A 24,514-nucleotide genomic window follows, 5' to 3' on the forward strand; every position below is an offset into this window, starting at 1 on the left:
TTTTAAAGCAAGCTACAATAAAATTTTTGGTTCTTTGGGAAAAGAACCAATTTTTTCAGATGTTTCCCACCACCATAACATAGACGTTAAAAATAAATGGTCAGTAGGAAAGGAGAAATAGATCAGTGAAAATGTGGAAGTAAGAGAAAGAGAGATGTAGAGTCATGGCATATCTATATATATGTCATGCTACATTTTAGAAATACCTCTTTTTTAGCATGTTGTATTTGAAGATAACAATTGTTTGTACAGTATATGGAGATAAATTCATTAAATAATATTTTTCAACCCCTGAGAGGGAGGATAAAATAATTTTTATGCATTTTAAAATACTTGCTTTGTTACCTAGGGGCAAAATCTGACACATTTCTTTTGAAATTGTGTTACCAGAGTTCTACATCCATTACTCACTTCCACATTGGAGAAATGCAAAACCACTGCCTTGTGAGCATCAAATCTCAGGCTCAAAGCAAAGTTTTAAACCAGACAGCAGCAATTGTTGCTCAGAGTCCAGTTCTCAACCTACAAATGGAAAGGTGTACCCAATTAATTAATTTCATGAACATCCAGAATGCATTGCTTTAAAAGATAGAAAAGTAATGCGATAAATTTATTGGCTTAATATCTGGCGCATACAATGTTGATGTCCTAGCTAATAATATCTATGGGCAGGACAAAATGGTGACTAGAAACCCTACCTTTACGTGATAAGGAGGGACAGCCACATTTCTCCAGGCTTCATTAAACTCTGCTGCCAGCAGATCCCACTGATGCCTTAATTGAGTGTAAGTAGATGTGTAATCCAAACTTGTCTGTCACCTATGCCTCTCTGTGCCCATTTCAGGTGGACTGCTAAATGTTAACTTGATTTGGCCATTTGAATCAGCTGGTATCCCACATAGATTGCAAATCCAAAACAACTTCCCAGCTTTTTCTTTGGAAATTAAAATCTCCTAAATGAGTAACATATTAATAACTCATTTTATTAATCCTGAAACACCTTATTTAATGTCTTATCTTGCAAATGTCTTTCGGCAAGCAGACATACGAACATAACTGTAATAGAATTAAAATGAATAATATGTTCCTGTATTTTCCATGAAGATTATGCTAAATAAAAAAATTATTAAATAATCGCGTAAGAGTAGAGAATAGATTTTCCATGGATGGTGGGGGGAAACTTAGTGAATTACAACCTCAGCATAAACCTAATGTACACTGTCATTTATGTCATTTTTTTCAGCATTCCTGCCACTTTTCTACACAAGTGATCAATGAACAGGAAATAGCTCCTTGGAAATTCTAACTGATTAATGTACACAAAAATCTCCTCCTTCATAATAGAAGTTCACCTACAATGTTGGGAATATTGTGGCTTCATTGAATTCTGGTCAGGATTAATGATGCAAACATCATTTTCACAAGCAATAGGGTAAATGGATTTAAAGTCATGCTGCGTAAGATTTTTTTTCCTCTTCACGCCATGTGGCGTACTGGGCAGCCATTGCCATTTCTTTAGCACTTGTCTCCTTTTTTATGAGGTCGAGTTGATAGCTTGATAGCACCGAAGAAAAGTGTACAAAAAGCCAGCTGGATTTGAACCCGGGACCACTTGCCTTGATGTTCAGAGTGGATGCCAGTAAACCACGCCGGCTATATACTACTGTACATATCTATAAAAACTTAATATTTACTTCTCACTGATATTTCAAATTATGTTAAGAAAGTAATTTGAGACACATATGCAGTCCATATTAGTGAGCCCAAAAAAAAGTCCAATTTATTTAAAGGTTTGCATTACTGAAGCAGAGATGGGTTATTAAATTTCTTTTGATCAGACCAATACCAGAAGTAATTACGTAGTAATGTTGTACTTTCCATTCACTATTGCTTAGTGAGCATGCAATCTATAACATCCTTAATTGGAGCAATGCAGCCAATCCGCATTCATTATTAGATAAGATAGCAGGCTGAGATATGTTCTTTGGCATTTATAGTTCATATAGGAAAATATCTGCCGTGCTTGTAAGGATGTTTCCAAAGCTGTGAACTAAGAAACTCAACTTCTCAAATTAGAACCTCTACTTCAAAATGGAATAATCCCAAAGGGAAAATTTATGAAAGGACACCACATAATAAATGAGATATGCTAACTGTCCACTTTATACTGCACATAATTTTATTTCCGCATAATTAAAGCTCAATTTATTTCTAGTTGCATGCATTATAAATAAACATTAGAATAACATAATTTTCTCTATTCTTTCATAGGTCTTTGTCCAAAGTTTTAATTTTCTTCACTTAACATAACACCATTGTGGTCTAAAATCCTGAAGAATGAGAGAGCCACTTACTCCAACTACATCCTCAGCAGCTTCTATCCTCTTTCTAAATCTGATACTCTGATTGGATAAGGGGCAGGTAGAATTTAATTCAATACCTTTGGAATTAAAACTTCTGAAACTCTTTTAACACTTTCCTTGCACCAAAACGGCACTGAATTTCAATGTTACTTGGGTGTTCTGGATGCATACCTAATACCGACTTCTTTAAAAATATGACTCTCGATCCTATTACCAGCGCCAAATGGAAAATTGAGCCATAATGGCTGTTCTACTGTTAATGCTCCACCTTGTTTTACTGAGTAGCTGTACCAGTAATCTGAGTCTAGGCACACAAAAAAGATGGGGGAAATTTGCAAATTTATTGCAAAGACCATTTGGAATCCTGTTGTGCAAAGCAAATTAAATCTGGGATTGAGGATTCTCGCACTCCAACCAGCCATATGGAGGAGATTGCGGGGATTTTAACAGAAATATTCAATCCTCCTCCATCCACTGAAGAGTTCCATATGACTGGAGGACAGCCAGTGGGCTCTCTACCTCTCTTCAGATCAGCAGGGAAAAGGCAGGTATTTATAAGCTGATAAGGAAACATAATGGAAAAAAATTTGATGGTCTTACTTTGCACTTGAACAATCTGGATTTGATCAAAAATAGTCAGCACCATTTTATTAATGGGAGATCCTGTCCACAAACGTTAGTGAACATTTTTTTGAAGAGTTGACAAAGAGTGTCAATGAAGGTAGTGCAGTGATGTAGTCTAAATTGATTTCAGTGTGCCCTTTGATAAGGTTCTACATGGGAGATTGTTTTAAATGGTAAGATAGAAGGTTGACAGCTGGTGGGGGGGGGGGGGGGTGGGGAAGAGGGGTTGTTTTTGTGATTGAAATCCGGGTAACTGAGGGGCTTGATCTTGAGACCCTTGGTCTTTTTGTTTGTCACTTATGTGTATAAACAATATGGATGTGATTGCAGACGGAGTAATTATTAAGGTTTCCATTGATATTGAAGATTATTAGTGGAGTGATGATGAGGACAATTGTTTTTAGCTAGCATAAAATGGGCAGAAAAATAGCAAATGGAAACTCATCCTGAATCTTGAACCAGGCAGTAATTACTAATTATTTATTAATGTCACGGCAGCAAAGGATTTGGGCTAATCCTGAGCAGTGGGATTAGTATAGATAGGTACTTTATGGCCAACACAGACACAGATGAGCTGGACGGCCTGTCTCTGTGCTGTATGTATCTATGCTTCTCTATGATTTGATAACATCTACAGCTCCAGCCCCGTCATAACCAGCTACCAGTCCTGAGTAAAATTGGTCCATCAATCTTCCACCATCCTTAAAAGAATCTCTGTCAATGACAAAGCCATTCTGCAAAACCCATAACTTGCCAACAGTTTACCTCATTTAATCCACTTGTTAGTTAATTTAAAAAAAACACACAGAGAAGTAAATGGCATTCACTGTTCATATTTACAATTTGGCAGGTTGTTAACTTTTAAGAATTGCAGTCATTCTAGTATTTTAAAATGACTCTAGGAGAAAATTATTTTGTTACTTAAATTGAAATCCTCTAATTTTTAAACTTTTTTCACAATCTTGACTTTATGGAAGAAAATCTATCAAACACAGCTTTGGGTTCATTTTTCTTTATTGTATCCCTCAAGGTTCTGCATTGTTAAAGTTGGTTCAGAAGATAAAATGGATTTCAGAGGTGTTAATGTGTTTACTGAGGCAATATTTTCTGTGCATTGTATGATGCCATTGTTGGGTTAGTCACAAAATCTGCTTTGTGACCTTGGTACCGGTATCATCATGCAAATCCCCAAATCACATGCGTCATATTCAACATTAAAACCAAAATGGTAGCACAAAACAAATGTGGAAGAAATACAATAAAGTAAACATTAAAGTTGTGTTATAAGATTTTTTTGAGAAACCTAGCTTTTGTGTATCTTTAAACATAAAGCATCTCTTGCACGATATAGAAACATTTTTTTTACAATTTAAAGTTTTGCACTGAAACCAATGTAAATTGTGTACTAGACACAGGAAATTAAAAATCACTAGATACTACTTTCAACCATCAACACTTTTTATATAACATGTGGTATTACATAAAAAAATCATAGGAGTGTAACCTAATTGTTTAATTCAACCAATAAGTGCTAACATATGAACTCCTTTGATTTTATGTATCTGCAATGCAAAACCTTGTAAACAGTTGTGTGTTTGAAATTAAAACCCCAAGCTTTTTCCATCACATGTTATGGAAACAGATTTCAAACCTGTACGTGGACAGTAACTTGGCTGAATGATGACAGACCCAAAGCAAAAGCCTCCAAGATTTGTTGTCCGCTGATCACAATGAAATAAAAATCCTGCAGGTTCTACAGCAAATGAATGCTCCACTTAGCCAGGTTACTGTCCTCTATTAAAATGATCTGTGTCCTTTGCCATAACTAATTCTTTCAGTGTCCAATAACTTGATCCATTTGTGCCTTCACTGACTTTGCAGTTGAATTTTTTTTAAGTAATTGACACATGGGTTGTATGGATTTTGCAAGTCTTCTCTGAATGAAACATGACAAAGTAAAAGCTTATTGTTAAAAACATACCAAAGTACATAGATTAGCAATTACCGGTTGTATTTGGCATCATCATCTGTTAGAAATTCCACATGCCTTAAAATGCATCAATGATTATTTTGTGGCATCATTCTTTATCTCTTTAATAACAGGTTCTCTGTTTAAATATGTAGCCCAGTACACTAAATTGAAAGTCCCAAATAAAACTGGAAACATTATCCTGGACATTCTATCAATTTTGCTTACGCTGTTAAATGTTTTCTTGGCCTCTTGTGGTTTGGTCTCTGGTTTGGCCTCTTTTGGCTCTGCAGTTGCACTCTTTGCAATCGTTGGCAATACTGAGTCCTTAGTGATATTAGGTGCATAATTGGCAACTGCCACTGCATATGCATTATTTTTCTTCATTACAGAAGCCTTCTTTTTCTTCTGTGAAAATAAGTGAAACCATTCTTTAATTTCTACAATATTTCATGGAAAATAATCATGCCATACAGCATAGAATTTGGTCAATCTTATCCAAGTCAGTGCTTTCAAAGAGCTAGCCCATTAGTAAACAGCAGACTAGCATAGTGCATATGGTACTGAGAAGCTTAAACTTCAGACATATTTAAATCCTATCAAAGCAACTGGGGCTTAAATTTTAATTAATTAAATGCACCTGAGTTTACTAAATAAGTATGGTGACCATAAACTTATACATTGCTACTTTAAGGCCCATTTGGTTCACTAAAGTTCTTCAGGAAAATCTGACTGAAATGTGACTCTTGTGCTCCAGCATTATGTCCAAATCTTAATGGCTTTCCATAATGGACAATGAAACAACTTGGTGCATGGGCAACTAGTGATAGATAATAATACTGAGCTTGCTGGTAAAAGGATAAAAAGAAAATCCAAAGCATCGTAAATGTTTGTCAGGCAAGAAGACTGGCCTTCCTGGATCCCTTTGCAATTTTTTATATGAAAATATCTAAATGTGAACTAAAATACATCAGTCACTTCATCAAAATGCATTCATAAATTTGGATTAAAATAAACTAATGTTTTGAAGAACTATGTTCTAAATCTCCAAGGAAATATTTCTAAACTACCAATCTGGTCTCAAACTTTCGCACTGGTATTGTGAAATGCTACTGATCTATCAAATTCGTATTTAACTGTACACCAACGTGCAAGATAGATGACTTCATCTAAAATGTTATTAAGCTATTCGTATGTTAGTACAAATATTTGACAAAGTTTTTGTGATGCATATGACTATCAACTGTAATTTCCCTCATCAAGAAACCCTGTGTCTTCAGATAGACAATGAAATTTGCACTGTATAATTTGTCTTGCAAAGATCAGCAACTTGGCATTAATTGGGTCAGTAATACAGAGATTTAATTTCAAGGAAGTTGAGAACTGAGTGTGAAGCTAACTGCTACTACTCAAGGCAGAAATGCACCTCAATTTTTTATAAATCTGTAAGCATGATTTAATTAAGCAATTTGCTTTAATCTCTGCCAAATTTAATTAACAGTGTAAAGTGTAATAAACACCAATTTTGTGTTAACTGATCCACTCTCAAAAAGTAAAATGTGTTAGCTTCCTGTGAGATATTAGTGGAATTTGAAAGTGATATTACAAAACTATTTGTATTTTTTTTAATCTCCTCACTTCACAGATCCCAAATCAAAAATTGTATCAGCAAATTGACAGCCCCTTTGGGAAACTTATCTTATTAAAGTGGTGAAGCAAAATATCTAATAAAATGAAGAAGAAATTCTGCTTAGGTTGTCAGCACTGAAGGATAGTATGCTACTAGGCTATGGTTTTACTCAAATCCAAACACTTAGTCTCAATTAAGTTAATATAACTAACATACAGAGGGTGTTACTAATGGAAAAATACTCTTATTTTAGTGTAGCACCGGCGACTGAAGATAAGTTTCTCCCACTCTGGTGATCTGACTTCGGTGTGAGTCAGCATTTATCTGTAGTTTGAAATCTTATAATGCTTTAAGCAATAAGAAAATTAAGAGTCTATATCTAGTCTTATCTCAGAATTTGTAAGTATTAATTACGTTCTATTTGGTCTCCCTTCTCTAAGATTATTTCATGAATATAGTTAATTCCTGAAAAGATGTACTTTAGACCTCATCAGAAGGTGCAAATATCTATTAAATTACTATTTTGTTATAGGGGATTTTGCATTCCAAGTTCCATTTTTAAGAAGTATCTCTTTTTGTTTCTAGTAGGAAAATCCAACTGCACAACTAATTGATAGGTGCTTTGACAATGAAGCAAGCATAATGATCCCTTACAAGATCAGATGACGCTGGTGTGGTTTCCCAAAGTAGCAGACTATTTCTGAACATGCTGGCATACTGGTATGTAAAGCGACTGTTATGTATGGAAAAGTAATGAACTACGGCAAGTAAAAATAGAGTGCAATGCAAAATCTGGGGACCAGTCAATAACAAAAAGACAAATGTCTTGCTTTGCACTCAGACATTTTACAACAATGGGTAAAATTATTTCTGGACACTTTAGCTAAATGTATTTCTAAAGCTGCATTGTCAGTGGGTGAAATGTTACTAAGAGGAAGGTAATGCATTTCCACATTGTGAATGTTATGGAGAAACTGAATTTAAATTTTATTTTTGAAACAGCTCTGTAATTACATTGCCTTTCATGCATAATGATCCTTAGCTTATCATACTTTGGGGGAGGGATAAGAAAAATCTTAGTGTGACTGTAGTTCAAATATGCCTCCTGTAACTAGCTAATACTCCTTGTATCAGATTATGATCATCTCTAAGCAACAGTAAGAAAGTTAGACTAACAATACTTTATAACTGAACACATGGATTTGATGAGCCATTTATTTTCATCATTCAATGAAATTCCTAATTACAAATCATGTTATTTATATACATTTAGCATTTTAAAACAGATTAAAGAATATGATTAGAGCATAAAATTGCTGTGAGTGAATTACCACTCCTCGTGATTTATTTAATGGAACAGAAAATAGGCTGTCAATTTGCATTCATCCAATTAAATAGTAACATCAAAATTCAGAGGTGCTCAAACATCACTTATTCCCATTGCAATAGAGGGGAATAGATCATTCACCACTGGTTACCCTCTAGAACCTTAATTGTACTTGGGTTCATGCACCTATCATGATATAATAAATGCAAGTCAACACAAATTGCTATGGCCTCACAGGTGAGGCTGATCTGGTGTTTGCCTTGTTAACACCTTTGCAACAGCACTCAATGGAAAATGATATAGAGCCCATATCCTGGCCCTTCTTTTCATTCCTACTATTACAATGCTGAAAGTTTTTACATTTCATTTCCCCATTGACTTGCATTAGCAAGCTTAGCATTGTAAGTCTGGCACCCTTCTAACCTCTATTGCTCTGTAGTGTATTATGCACTGCATTTACCCATTAAGCCATGAAGGAGAGTGTATTATGTAATATATATTACATATTATGTCATTACTTTCCATATTATGATTCCATTAAAGAAGATAAAGGAAATCCTTACCTTATCATTCACAACACTTTTGCCATCCCAAGCCCAGCCTCTCTTTGTAAAATAGTTCACTGTGGCAAATTCTATTAGTGCAGAAAACACAAATGCATAGCAGACTGCAATAAACCAGTCCATGGCGGTTGCATAAGCAACTTTAGGAAGAGAGTTTCGAGCACTGATACTCAAAGTTGTCATTGTAAGCACTGTTGTCACTCCTGGAATAAAACCAAATACCATTAGAGAAGATCCCATCATTTTATACCTATCTGCAGAATATAAAAATCCAAAAAAAGCTCTTTTATGCTTATTTTCTTGTCCTAGCATAAAATAAAGCAAAATTATTGTTAGCAACAAAGCATACACAATGGTTTTATTAATGCTGCAGATGTGCTCTTTTACAAGGTATTATAACAAAGCATACCTCATTTTAATTCACATTTGAATTAGCAATCTTCCATAGTCCATTAATACGTGAAGTTTTATATGACAAAAAGCTACAGGTTGCTTCCTCTTGGTGCCTGAGGTACAATTCCTGCTATTTTAATAAATCTGAATTGCAATGACCTTTACAAGACTAAATGCTTTATTTAGTCCAAGTTAATACTAGTACCACATAGCAAAACAAATGTTTTTTCTTCTCTTGCAAAGAGCACATTACTTACATACATAAGAAAATCTACAGATGCTGGAAATCCAAATCAACATACAAAAAATGCTGGAGGAACCAGCAGCTCAGGGAACATGTGTGGAAAAGAGTAAATAGTTGATGTTTCAGGCTGAGACCCTTCTTCAGGACATTACGCATATGCTCTGACCTATCCCAAAACACTTGAATGACTTCCCTTTTTATTTAAAAATTGAATGGCTTCTTTTCTGACTGAATGGAAATCAAGATTCAAGATTGCTTAACGTAACTTCCAGTATACAACTGTAAAGGAGAATGAAATAATTGTTAATCTGGATCCGATGCATCCAAAACACAAAAAGATAAAGAACACCATAATAAAAATACGTAACAAATACAAAATATAGCTTATATACATAGATAGATTGTATGTCCATAAAGTGACACTAGGCACAGAAATGTCTGTACAGAAGATGACTGTGACAGGGATTGATAGGATATGACAGGTGGTGGGGGTGTGGAGCAGTGGGTTCATGGGGTGAAGGTGTGGATCTGCCTTACCTCTTGGGGAAAGTAACTGTTTCTGGAGTCCAGACAACACATATAATTAAAAGCATCCCTATAAGGAACATTTTGATCCAGTGCCTTTCTGAATAATGGACCTAATATTAACATGAAAGCCTCTGCTGAGCTTATGGTGAAAGCCAAGAAGTGTCTACATCTGCAAATGCAACAATAACCTGCTGACTTCCAGATTTTAAGGAAAGGCTGGAAATGTTTTTACCATTAATATTCTCACTTTACGACAAACAAGAAACAGCCCTGGTAATCTGCAACCCTCTTAATCAAAATACAAAGGGACAAAAATTCTGTTGCACAGCTCAGTAAATAAAGTGTCATGCAATTGAAAATACTGTAACATCTTGAGCACTTCTATGTGTCTTAAAACCCAATGTGAAATTCAAGTCTACAATTTTTGAAGATTCTCTGTTGAGATAGTACCTTTCTCTTAGCAATAGACTTTCCCAAATAATGTACAACAGAAAACATTCATCCTCAGTTTGATCTTGCCATCTCAGTTGTCAGAAAACGTAGTTTTCATATACTCACAGGGCTACCAGTTTTTACTAACCCCAATAATAATAGTTATTCAAAGTGTTACATTAAGAGAAGAACTTAAAACAATCTGCATCAATAAAAAGAAAACAAATTCAGGCGAACTGAAGGAGTTTAAGATTGAGAACCCACTTGGGCCTGATTGCCTGTGTCTCAAAGACTTAAAATATGTTGCTACAGAGATAGTGAATGCAGTAGGTATAATTACAAAGAAGGCATGCCATTGGCTATATTTCATTAGGAGTTAGAGATTGGTACAGTATGTTACCAAAGACGAGCAAATTTCTACAAAAGTACAAGGAAAAACATTTTGACTGGTTGTATCAAAGTCTGGCATGGAAGATCCAATGCACTGTATCGAGAAAGGCTGCAGAAGGTGAGAGACTCAACCAGCGCCATCAAGGGCACAAGCCACCCCCACATTGAGAACATCTTCAATAGGCAGTGCCTCAAAAGGCAACATCCATCATTAAGGACTCTCCATCTAGGACATGCTTTTTCTCTTTCTGACCATCAAGGAGGAAGTACAGGAACATGAAGACCCACATTCGATGTTATAGAAACAGCTTCTTCCCCTTGTCATCAGATTTCTGAACTGTTCATGAACCTATTAGACACCACCTCACTACTCTGTTTTCACACTATCTACGTAATCATTTTTATTGTATTGTTACAAGGGTTAGTCCTAAATAATAATGATCAGTTAGGCAGAGTGAGGATCTGTACTTACTGACAAGTAGCTTTATTGATTCAGGTTTACAAGCATGTGAATTTATACAACTGAATAATTGTGCACACACCTACTAGATTTCCTGCATGAACAATCAAAGAATGGAGAAGGTAATTTTTGGGAAAAACTCTACGCTGGCCAGGTTTTTGTCATAGCCCGGATGTGATATCCACATGTCTGATGTAGGATGCTCCACAACCACAATATTTGGTCTCCAAAGAGTTGCCACTGCCTGAGCTCCCAAGATCCTCTATCTTTATATTTTTCCTCATCAGGTCAATCTATGTTTCAAATTTGTTGGCTAAGGTAATCTGGCTGACTTTTGTCAGATTCCTACTGGATGTAGCCCTGGGCTACAAGGCAGTATTGTTTTATGGCATTCAACTTCAATTTAGGCTGATGAGATTACTTCTACAAACCTGCCATTTAACACAATTCTTATATAGAACATAAAATAGTACAGCACATTACAGGCCCTTCAGCCCAGAATGTTGTGCTGACCCTCAAACCCTGCCTACCATATAACCCCCCCTCCTTAAATTCCTCCATATACCTGTCTAAACTTCACTAGTGTATCTGCCTCCACCACTGACTCAGGCAGTGCATTCCACGCACCAACCACTCTCTGAGTGAAAAACCTTCCTCTAATATCCCCCTTGAACTTCCCTTCCCTTCCCTTAAAGCTATGTCCTCTTGTACTGAGCAGTGGTGCCCTGGGGAAGAGGTACTGGGTGTCCACTCTGTCTATTCCTCTTAATATCTTGTACACCTCTATCATGTCTCCTCTCATCCTCCTCCTCTCCAAAGAGTAAAGACCTAGCTCCCTTAATCTCTGATCATAATCTATTCTCTCTAAACCAGGCAGCATCCTGGTAAATCTCCTCTGTACACTTTCCAATGCTTCCACATCCTTCCTATAGTGAGGTGACCAGAACTGGACACAGTACTCCAAGTGTGGCCTAACTAGAGTTTTATAGAGCTGCATCATTACATCACGTCTCTTAAACTCTATCCCTTGACTTATGAAAACTAACACTCCATAAGCTTTCTTAACTACCCTATCTACCTGTGAGGAAACTTTCATGGATCTGTGGACATGTACTTCCAGATCCCTCTGCTCCTCCACACTACCAAGTATCCTGCCATTTACTTTGTACTCTGCTTTGGAGTTTGTCTTTCCAAAGTGTACCACCTCACACTTCTCCGGGTTGAACTCCATGTGCCACTTTTCAGACCACTTCTGCATTCTATCAATGTCTCTCTGCAATCATCAACAATCCTCTACTCTAACTACAACACCACCAACCTTTGTGTTGTCTGCAAACTTGCCAACCCACCCTTCTACCCCCACATCCAGGTCGTTAATAAAAATCACAAAAAGTAGAGGTCCCAGAACAGATCCTTGTGGGACACCACTAGTCACAACCCTCCAATCTGAATGTACTCCCTCCACCACGACCCTCTGCCTTCTGCAGGCAAGCCAATTCTGAATCCACCTGGCCAAACTTCCCTGGATCCCATGCCTTCTGACTTTCTGAATAAGCCTACCATGTGGAACCTTGTCAAATGCCTTACTAAAATCCATGTAGATCACATCCACTGCACTACCCTCATCTATATGCCTGGTCACCTCCTCAAAGAACTCTATCAGGCTTGATAGGCACGATTTGCCCTTCATAAAGCCATGCTGACTGTCCCTGATCAGACCATGATTCTCTAAATGCCCATAGATCCTATCTCTAAGAATCTTTGCCAACAGCTTTCCCACCACAAATGTAAGGCTCACTGGTCTCTAATTACCTGGACTATCCCTACTATCTTTTTTGAACAAGGGGACCACATTCGCCTCCCTCCAATCCTCAGGTAACATTCCTGTCAACAACGAAGACATAAAGATCCTAGTCAGAGGTTCAGCAATCTCTTCCCTTGTCTCGTGGAGCAGCCTGGGGAATATTCCATCAGGCCCCAGGGACTTATCCGTCCTAATCTATTTTAACAACTCCAACACCTCCTCTCCCTTTATATCAACATGCTCCAGAACATCAACCTCACTCATATTGTCTTCACCTTCATCAAGTTCACTCTCAGTGGAGAATACCGAAGAGAAGTATTCATTGAGGACCTTGCTCACTTCCACAGCCTCCAGGCAAATGTTCCCCCTTTTATCTTTGATCAGTCCTACCTTCACTCCTGTCATCCTTTTGTTCTTCACATAATTGAAGAACGCCTTGGGGTTTTCCTTTACCCTACTCGCCAAGGCCTTCTCATGCCCCCTTCTTGCTCTTCTCAGCCCCTTCTTAAGCTCATTTCATGCTACCCTATATTCCTCAATAGCCCCATCTGATCCTTGCTTCCTAAACCTCATGTATGCTGCCTTCTTCCACCTGACTAGATTTTCCACTTCACTTGTCACCCAAGGTTCCTTCACCCTACCATTCTTTATCTTCCTCACTGGGACAAATTTATCCCTAACAACCTGCAAGAGATCCTTAAACATCGACCACATTTCCATAGTACATTTCCCTGCAAAAACATCATCCTAATTCACACCCGCAAGTTCTAGCCTTATAGCCTCATAATTTGCCCTTCCCCAATTAAAAATGTTCCTGTCCTCTCTGATTCTATCCTTTTCCATGATAATGCTCAAGGTTAGGGAGCGGTGATCACTGTCCCCCAGATGCTCACCCACTGACAGATCTGTGACCTGACCTGGTTCGTTACCTAATACTAGATTTAGTATGGCATTCCCCCTAGTCAGCCTGTCAACATACTGTGACAGGAATCCATCCTGGACACACTTAACAAACTCTGCCCCCTCTAAACCCTTGGAACTAATCAAGTGCCAATCAATATTAGGGAAGTTAAAGTCACCTAGGATAACAACCCTGTTATTTTTGCACCTTTCTAAAATCTGCCTCCCAATCTGCTCCTCGGTATCTCTGCTGCTACTAGGGGGGTCTACAGAATACCCGCAGTAGGGTAACTGGTCACTTCCTGTTCCTGACTTCCACCCATACTGACTCAAAAGAGGATCCTGCTACATTACTCACTCTTTCTGCAGCTGTAATAGTATCCTTGACCAGTAATGCCACCTCTCCTCCCCTTTCTCCCCCCTCTCCATCCCCTTTAAGGCACTGAAATCCAGGAATATTGAGAATCCATTCCTGCCCTGGTGCCAGCCAAGTCTCCGTAATGGCCACTGCATCATAATTCCATGTATGTATCCAAGCTCTCAGTTCATCGCCTTTGATCCTGATGCTTCTTGCATTGAAGTACACACACTTTAGCCCTTCTACCTTACTACCTTTATACCCTTTCTTCTGCTGCTCTTTCCTCAAAGCCTCTCTATATGTTAGATCTGGCTTTACTCCATGCACTTCTTTCACTGCTCTATCGCTCCTGGTCCCATCCCCCTTGCAAATTAGTTTAAACCCTCCCGAACCATGCTAGCAAACCTACCAGCAAGGATATTGCTCCCCCTAGAGTTCAGGTGCAACCCATCCAATCTGTACAGGTCCCACCTTCCCCAGAAGAGATCCCAATGGTCCAAAAATCTAAAACCCTTCCCCTGCACCAAATCCTCTTGCTAGCATTCAACTGCTATCTCCTCCAATTCTTACCATCACTATCACGTAGTACTGGTAGCAATCCTGAGAATGCCACCCTTGAGATCCTGTTCTTCAGCCTTCTGCCTAGTTCCCAAAACTCACACTTCAGGACCTCATCCCTCTTCCTGCCTACGTCGTTGGCAGAATATCTGAGAATAGTTTCAGGTGTAGCAGATATTTCGCAGAAACTCCTTATGCCCACGTTCAGCTGCTCAGAAGAAGAAAAAGTTCATCAAACAGTTCATAAAATGGCAACTGCAATGATGGTCTCACATTGCTGTTCACTGATTGTAGTTCTTTTTGGCCAACATTTCCCTTCTTTTGATCCAAAGATATTTATCTTAGGATCATTATTCTCCTCGCATTGTGTTGACTTGAACGCCCAGCAGGTGCGCTACATTTACATTATATTTACTTACTGGATTCACAATTTTTATACTATCTCTTCTATTATATGAAGTTCAAAGTAAATTTATTATTAAAGTACATGTAGGTCACCATACACAACCCTGAGATTCAGTCTTGCGGGCATACTCAATAAATCCATAGAATAATAACCTTAACAGAATCAATGAAAGATCACATAGGCTTTTAACCAGTGTGGAAAAGACAAAAAAGAAAGAATGATAATAAATAAATAAGCAATAAATATCAAGAACATGAGAGGAAGAGTCATTGAAGGTGAGTTCATAGGTTGTGGGAACATTTCAATGATGGGGCAATTGAAGTCATCCCGTGGTTGAAGAACATGATGGTTGAGAGATAATAACTGGTGAAGTGAGTACGGAGACTCCTGCACCTTCTTCCTGATAGCAGCAGCAAGAAAAGAACATGTCCTTAGTGGTGGTGACTTTGAAGATGGATGCTGCTTTCCTGTGACAGCTTTTCTTGTAGATGTACAGAATGGTGGGGAAGGCTTTACCCGTGATGGACTGGGCCATATCCATTTCTTTTGTAGGATTTTCTGATCAAGGACATTGGTATTTCCATACCAGGCTGAGATGCAACCAGTCAATATACTCTCCACTACACACCTACAGAAGTATGTTAAAGTTTTAGATGTCATGCCAAAACTTCGCAACTCCTAAGGAAGTAGAGATGCTGTTGTGCTTTCTTTGTAATTGTGTTTACATGCTGGGCCCAGAACTGATCCTCTGAATTAATAACACTGAGGAATTTAAAGTTGCTGACCCTCTCAACCTTGGATCCTCCATAAACCCTGCTCATGGACCTCTAGTTTCCTTCTCCTGAAGTTAATAATCAACTCCTTGATTTTTCTGACATTTGTAAGAGGTTGTTATGGCACCACTGAGCCTGATTTTCAATCTCCCTCCTATATGCTGATTCATTACCATCTTGGATTCAGCTGACAATGCTGGTATTATCAGCAAAATTGCCACACAGTCATAGGTGTTTAAACAGATAGAGCAGAGAGCTAAGCACATAGACTTGTGGTGTACTTGTGCTAATAGAGATTGTGGAGGAGATGTTACCAATCCAACCTGACTGTGAGGAAATCAAGGATGCAATTGCTTAAGGAGGTATTGAGGGAAAGGTTATTGATTAGCTTGATAGTGTTGAATGCTGAGCTGTAGTCAATAAGAAGCGTCCTGATGAATGCATCTTTGCTGTCCGGATGTTCCAGGGTTGAGCGAAGAGCCAATGAGATTGCATCTACTGTGGACCTTTCATTCCGGTTGGAAAACTGGAGCAGAATCAAGTCACTTAACAGGCAGGAGTTGATATATCTCATCACCAATCTCTCAAAACATGTCACCACTGTCAATATAAGTGCTACTGGATGATAGTCATTGAGACAAATCACCCCATTCTTCTTAGGCACCGTTATAATTGAAGACTGCTTGAAGAGGGTGGGTACCTCAGACTGCCAAAGCGAAAGGTTAAAGATGTCAGTGAACACTCCAGTCAGCTTATTAGCACAGGTCTTTAGTACTCAACCAGGTACCCCATCTGGGCCGGATGATTTTCGTGGGTTCACCCTCCTGAAGGCTGCTCGCACATCGTCCTCACAGACTGAATTCATGGGATCATCAGGGGCTGTGGGAGTTCATGATGGTTCCCTCCAATTTTTGCATAATTTCAGCCTTCCACCTTCTAATTTGATATACATTAAGCAATACAATTATCAACGCACATAAAATTACTATTACAGCAGCATGTGATGCAATCTCACCCATGGATGTATCTGAACATTTGACCCCCAATTCCAAAACTTCCTCCAAAAATCTGAGTCACTCAATACTTCATTTGCCTTATCAGTGTGTGCTTAGTCCCTTGATGGATTACCTCCCTTGCTTCCTCCACAACTCATGTCCAGTCTACAGTCAAGTGAGAAATTTGTGGCAACTTGGAAACAACATAGTCCCACAAATAATGATCCTTATTACTACACTGGCTTGTGAATTTCTCCTGTGTTACCATTTCTATTGCGGGCTGAAGCAAAGTTCATTCTCTAAAAGCTAGATCTAGAGTCACGCTTCCAATGGCAACATAGTAACATTCCAAAGGACACTTCCATCCTTTCGTACAACTCGTGGCTGATGTTGCTATATGTTCGTCCCACCAATGCATGTTGCAAGAAGAACTGATTATTCACAGGCAAAATATACAATGAACAATTTTCATAAGTACCGAAACCAGAATTCACAAGTTTCTGTTTTGTCATTTCTTCTGGGCAAGGCAAGTGGTCTCCCCCTTGATGGCATCTTGATAAATCTATCCCTTTGCTAGTACCCTTCATAATAATAGCATGTGTTGGTGGGTTACGTAAGGATATCCAAGTCTTCTCATGATATTTGCCCACATCATAAATCCTGTTCACTCTACTTCTCCCTATGCAATGTCCTCCTGCGTACAGTTGATAATGATCACAGCGTCCTTTGGAAAAGACTTGTTATAATTGCCCAAATAGATATATCGCAAGCAAATCACTGCCTCACTCATATTCACATGACAGTGATCCCACAGAATTGTGATCTGATTGCAGTGATTACTACCTGAAGGCTATTCAATAATTAGACCTAACAGCTGACTAATTATTATACCCATAGGGATACTTGAAAATGTCACCTTTAGAATTTTACATAAGAACTGTACATTTGTACCCTCTGGGATACTTAACATTTTTTTCATGCATGTCAAACCATCCACCTCAGCATAATACAAATTTGAATTTCTATTCCATCTTTGTTCGCCTTGCATTACCCAAATCCATTGAGAAGACTTGTTTTTGTTCATCTCCTAGTAACGACATCACTGTTGACACGTTTTCCCAGTGTAAAGGCTCTGGAGCACGGCTGACCATGGCCCCAGTCATAGTTTATTTCATTGCAAAAAAATATATATTTTTTCCTTCATCATGGGTTAAATGATATCTTGTGCTTAAAGGTTTATATTTTTCTTTCACACTTCCAGAGCACTTTCAGCTCCCTGATAACTCATACGTCATGACACCAGTGGGTCATTTGGTTTCATTCTTCTCTGGAACCACAAATTTCACATACGTAAGACCGTTCAGTCTTTAGAAAACACACATTTGTGCACTTTGTATATTCCTGCTTCTTCTATCCATTATCATAATTTAGTGTTTCTTTTTACTTTTCCCTTCTTAAATCCATAACCATAACCCGTTACTCCATCTGTCTTCCAGTTTTCCTGATCTGCAACTGCCTTGTCCATTTACAACACCTTGTTTTGCAGACTCAGTAGCTTTCTTATTCCCCTCAGGATAATTTTGATGAGCTTTCACCTTTGTAACTCAGCGTTCCTTTACCCTTACGTATACCTCACAGTTGCTTCTCCTCTCACCATACTCTACTAGTGAGGAACCATCCTTTGTTTGTGTCTTTGTTCTTGGGTATTGCTTTATCTGATCTCCTTCTACCTCCCCATTTTTAGTTTTGATAGAGATGGTCCCTTGGGATCATTTGCCATCATATCCTGACACCCATGTGGTTCTCCAGCACAATGAAGGTTATCTGCAAAGAAGGTAGAAATTTTAATACCCCTTACAACTCCATCTCAACCCTGCAGTGTCAGGGCTGACAAACCAAATCATTTTAATTTGATAAATATGTGCTGTAAGGTGGTGAGGAAATTAATCCTGAATTGATTTTTAGACCAGCCCAATGCTTAAATTGAACTTTCATTTGTAATTTACATGACAAACACTATGATTGCATGAAAATTATTTTTTCAAAAAAATTCAAACTAAAAGTATGTCTAGTGTTGAGCAACATGTTTTATGTTCTGGAAAAAAAGCATTCTTATTAGTAAAAACTTTTAGGGTTGCTCTCCAAATATTCCAATTTTCTAAAATGTTTATCTCAAAGTCCCATTTTAACTTTCCACTAATGAGCAATTGCACTGAATGCCAATTTTTTTCTGTAATGTGGGCACCTCAAATCTGGAATAGAGGTGCACAGATTTCCATCACCTTAACCTACATGGCCAGTGTGAAATCCAGGACTCTCTCTAAAACCAATTCCATGGAAACTCAAACCAAACAGTTAAGACAAAACAGAAATACCTATTTGGACTTTTTTTCCTTAAGAATCTTCACTAGTAAATCAAAACTGTGAACATACAGTTAACTTCCACCATAAAAACACACACACATTTTTCAAACAAGGAATTTAAAAAAAAATCAGCTGAGTGGAGGTCCCCAACACATTCACACAACCTTTTAAAAAGGTACAAACTCTTGTAAGCCAACAGCCTCTGCAAATTCACTTCAGAGTAGTTCTGCCAGGCCTGGCTCCTGGCCCTGAGATATTAGTTAATGGACCAGCAATAAAATCATGCTATGAAACTAAATCCAGTAAATCTAGTTGTTGTGAGTAAGCACCAAAAATAGTAATTTGTTGGAAAACTAAGCTGGTTCACAAATACCGTTTAGAAGATCAAACCTGCTGCCACTTCCAGATGCACAAAGTCTGTTTCACTCTATGTTTTGTTGTTTACTCTTAGTTACAGAAGTGGTGTCCCAGTCAATCAGCTACTTGCAAGCGATCATTACAAGAAATGGAATAGTGGAGCACTACTGAGGGGACTTGATAATCTTCTGCCCTTATGTGACTTCAGGTTATAGAAGGAAACACTCTATAACGTGAATTCAGGTGATGAATTAAGAAACAATACTGAGAAAAGCAAAGGGCATACAGTATATGATTCTTTGAGAAGGTAACCTGGTGGTTTCTAGTAGCAGTGGTTTGGCAATCATCAAGCTAGGAGGAAATTTCCTGCTTCAATACAGTAGGCAGGTATAGATATTGAAGTTTTAAATTATAAAGATGTTGGGCGCAACAGTAGCACAGCAGGTATCTTGATGTTACGACACTCAGGGCATTCTGGAATTTGGAGTTCAATTCTGACGCCACCTGTGAGGAGTCTGCACATCCTCCCCATGGAATATATGTGTTTTCTCCGATTTCCTCTCACAGTCCAAAGATGTACCAACTCTCTTGGAGGTGGAGTTAAGATGGCACTAAATGGTTACTCCTTCGCTTGCATCTTTGGGAACAGCTCTATTTCCATCTTTAATATCTCTACTTTCCCCTTTCAGGGTTCTTTTGAAGACCTTGACCTAGAGTTACATGTAGATTTCGGTCCTTTGCATGAATGCAACCTGTTCTCGGGTTTTCAGGACCGGCGGCTGTTCGGCACACCAAGGGTTCGGCCTGAGAGGAGGCCTAGTGTCTGGACGCCTAAGAACTCGGGGCTCCAGAGGCAGGCAGATTGAGGGTCGGTGTCACAGCAGGAGACACGTGTGTCATCGGGGAGGCCGGAAAATCTTACACTGTGGGCCCGAAAACTCAAGGTCTTTGCAATCTTCAGGCACGCAGCTCGTAAAAAGTGATGTAACAGACTTTTTAACATCTTAACCCAGCGGAGGGTTGTAATATCTACCACTGGCTGTGAAAATGGGGGACACCTCCCTCTCCCTTACTAGGAAGAAAGAGAACCTCTGGTTTGTCAAATGGCAGATGAAATGCAATAGTCTTTGGGGTAACTGCAAGGTCTGTGTCTTTGCTATCGCTTAGCTCGCGTTTGTGCTCGGTAGTGGGTGCGTTTCTTTTGCTGGGGGGTCGGAGAGAGTTATCGTTGCCTTGCTGTCACTTACGCATGGGAGGGAGGAGCTGAGGGGGACTTTGGGGTTCTCATGTTTAACTGTCGCTCATTCTTTGGGGTACCTCCCTGTTTTCGTGGATGATTTGCGAAGAAAAAGCATTTCATGATTATTATTGTATTCATTTCTCTGACATTAAATTGAACCTTTGAGGTCGCCTAATTGGTCATTGTAAATTGTCCTGTGGTTAGATTAGGATTAATCAGGTTATTGGGGTTTTCATGGCTTGAAAGGATGGAAGAACCTACTCCCCACTGTACAAAAATAAACTACTCACAATATTTCAAATATGGTTTGACCAATGCCCTATAAAGCTTCAGTGATGCATCTTTGCATTTATATTCTAGTTCTTTTGAAATGAATGCTAACATTGCATTTGCCTTCCCTCCAACCAACAAGTCAATGTTTCTGGAACCCTGCACTAGTGCTCCCAGGTCCCTTTGTACCTCTCATTTCTGAATAAATCTTACGACAGGTAGATAGATAGAATGATTAATGATCCCAAAGGATCTCTGTCATATGACAGAAATAGGCAAAAAATTCTCGGAGGGTTATGATCTTTGGAACTCTGTTCCGCAAAAGGCAATGGAAGCAGAATCTTTGAAAGAACTTGAGGTATAGATGAACATTGTAGATTCTAGATAGGCAAGTGGATGACAAGTAATCAGGGTAGATAGGAATTCAGAGCTGAAGTCACAATCAGATCAGCTGTCACCTCAATGAATAGAGGAGCAGATCTGAAGAATGGAATGGCCTATTCAAGCTCCTAATTATATCTTCGGTCTTGCCTCCATAGGTATGTGATGTCTTCTACCAGCTGCTATCATCTCTACTGTTCAGCTGGTGGTCACATAGCTCCTGTCAGATTAGAAGATGTTAATAAGACCCTTCACAAATGAATTTTATTTACATTTAAATTGAACCTGTCTGGAATGTAATTTCACTGTACAATTAATAAATCAATGACACAAAAGTGAAAGTTCACTGCAGGTCAGGCAAGTGTTTCAACTCGTGATTATTCATCTGAATATAACCTCATTTATTACAGCTAGTATCTCAGTTCCTCCTGACAAGGTTGTGAAAGGGTGCTGTCTGGTTAGCTCCTAACCCATGGTGCAACAATTAGTTCAGGGATATTAGGTCCAGCGACACATTCTTTATGTATAGGCTATTATTATAGACATTTAAGCTTCATGCTCAAAAATGAATGGAGTTACAGATAAAATGGGATAAATACAATATGCTGCTTACCCTGAACAATTAGAAGACAACGCGATTCAATTGTGATAGAACATCTTGCTCACAGAATAGGCTGCCCTTTATTCCCATAGCTCTCTCCACAAACTGGTGCAAATTTTTATTTTACAATCACTTATCCAATTCTCTTTTGTACATAACTGCTGAATCTTTATCTATTATGCTCTGCACAAAGCATTTCAGAAAAGAATGTACTGCGTAAACAGGGCTCTGCAATTTCTTTATTGTTCTTTTGAAAATTCTGAAAATAGAGAGTTTCTCACTATGTAACCTTACATAAAACACATAATATTGAATACTGTACCACTACAGAATCTCACCTCACCTTCCCTGTACAAAAGAGCTCCTGATATTTTGGCAACAATTAGGTCAACAGACTTATATGGGGCATTAGGGACCCCATCATGCTGATAGCTGGCTAGTTAGTGTGGAGGCACTAGCCAGTTGCAGTGGATATTCCAAACTTCTGAGCTTGTATACAGCAGTGCAGAAGGTAATGCATTTGACCTTCTGCTTAGCTGCTGAAATTATCAATCGGACCAATGAATGTCTTATAAGGGATGAACTTGGAGACTGGATGAAATTCATACCTGATCCCTTAACTTTAGGGCACCCACAGCTGGCAGATCTAGTCTAGCTGTGGCTAAATTAGCTGCTTAAAATTGTTTTGCTGCTCAAAACTTTATTTCTTTATTTTTCTGTATAGATTATCTCAGTGCTTAAAGAACAATAGAATATGAGCCAAAGCAAAGTGTAAGCATGTGAATAACATTCATAATTGTTATTTGAACATAATGATAATAACTTGGAGCAGCTGTTCATTTCAATTTGCCTTTACAAAATCTTTATGCTAAATCTCATCTTTTTCAACAAATACTCCATGAGTTCCATCTGAACACCCTTAGTAGCAGCCTGGAGAATGAAACAAGCAAAGCTTTTAAAGTGACAAAATGTTGCCCTAAGACTAAAGCATGAAATGTTTTAACCATAAAGAGACTTACAATTGATGCTATTTGATGAGATCTTCAGAAATTCCATTGGCTCTGTGTACATTCAGAATCCAGAACATTTCGAATTGGTGATATTTCTAATATAATTCTAAGCAAAGTGGATCATGATAATATTCTACAATACTGGCAAGTGTTAACAAATTTAAAAATATCATAAATGACCTCTGTTAGAACAAACTTCATGGTATGAAGTACAGGATGCATTTGAAGATACCAAAGACTAGAGATGGTGGTATGTGCACCAATAACCAGTCTGCTAGAGAATCTTAGCGGGTTGAGCAGCATCTGTGGAGGAGGGGAAGGAATTGCTGACGTTTCAGTTTGAAATCCTGCATCACGACTGGTGCAGGGATTCAACCCAAAATGTAAACAATTCCTTTCCTTGCACAGATACTACTCAACTTGCTAAATTCTTCCAACAGATTGTTTGTGGCTGTTTTTTTTACTTCATTGCCTTGCCATGAATCTGGAATCCATGCAATTCTCTCTCCATGGGGTTCGGCCAATAACAATCCCAGTGGTAGAAACAAAGATATTACTATCTTTGTAATTTAATAATGTCTAGAACATGTAAGATAATGTTCAATAAACTCTTTCACTATCTTATTTTCTGTTCACAGGGGTGTCTGGTATGGCATATTAAAGCACAATCTTATCATTGCTGCAGAAAATATGACTTAAGTAGGTTTCCCTTTAGAAAACATCCATTAATGTTTACATTTGTAAATAATTTATATTTACAACATACCATGGCACATCCACAGGACAGCCTGAAGAATTTTATTTTTGATAGATTATATTTGATGTGAAATCACCTGCCACAGGATTAAGTCCCTGCTAGTAACTCAAAATATGCTATACAACATCATTACTTTACACTTTCGCTCCAAAATCTATTCTACTGAAGTCAGGACATGGTAACACTTCTAAATAGTTCATAGACAAATGATGAGTATCAAACATAATCTGTCAACAATAAAATGTTTAAGGGTGTCCTGTAGATGTAGATTTGTTCATGGAACCTACTTACAGTTATATTTTCTGAAGTAATGTTGTGCTTTAATATGCCATACCAGACCCCCTTGTGAACTGAAAAGAAGATAGTGGAAGAGTTTGAATATCTAGACAACTGTTGTTTGGGAGAGAAAATAACAGGCAATTTGCACTCTGCCATGTTCTAAGAACCACAAATTAAAGGCTATCTTCTTATAGAGATAATAAAAATAGAAAGTTCTGGAAACACACACCAGGTCAAGCTGCAGCTGGAGGGAAAAGCAAAGTTAATGTTTCAGGTTGGAGACACCTTGTCAGAACAGGTGATACAGGTTCAGAAATGAATCCTGACCATGAATAGGAGAATGAGGCCCTGACACTTTACCCAAAAGATAATCACCCTGACAAAGCAGGATTCCCTAATCAATGTACTGAAATATCATACCAGCTTGAATATACAACTTTGTAGCTAGGCTGATCCTTGCAAATGAACAAACTTCAGGTGATAGAAATGACTTCTATATCTGCTTTAGCAGAATTGTGAAAAAGGAGCATGAGAGTTT

General features: G+C 38.3%; 1 protein-coding gene across 2 annotated transcripts in view; it reads right to left on the reverse strand.

The window, feature by feature from the left end:
• Positions 1 to 2,260: 2,260 nt before the first annotated feature.
• The window catches only part of LOC132404723 (gamma-aminobutyric acid receptor subunit alpha-2), a 176,960-nt gene continuing 154,706 nt past the window's right edge, over positions 2,261 to 24,514 (reverse strand). For both annotated transcript variants that reach the window (XM_059989127.1, XM_059989128.1), the window contains 2 exons: positions 8,477 to 8,679; positions 2,261 to 5,364 (listed from right to left, as the gene is read on the reverse strand). In XM_059989127.1, the coding sequence (XP_059845110.1) occupies positions 5,053 to 5,364; positions 8,477 to 8,679 (515 nt within the window). In that variant the 3' untranslated portion in view covers positions 2,261 to 5,052. The remainder of the gene's footprint in view (positions 5,365 to 8,476; positions 8,680 to 24,514) is intronic.

This window comes from Hypanus sabinus, chromosome 14 (genome assembly GCF_030144855.1).
Source record: "Hypanus sabinus isolate sHypSab1 chromosome 14, sHypSab1.hap1, whole genome shotgun sequence".
NCBI classification, from domain to species: domain Eukaryota; kingdom Metazoa; phylum Chordata; class Chondrichthyes; order Myliobatiformes; family Dasyatidae; genus Hypanus; species Hypanus sabinus.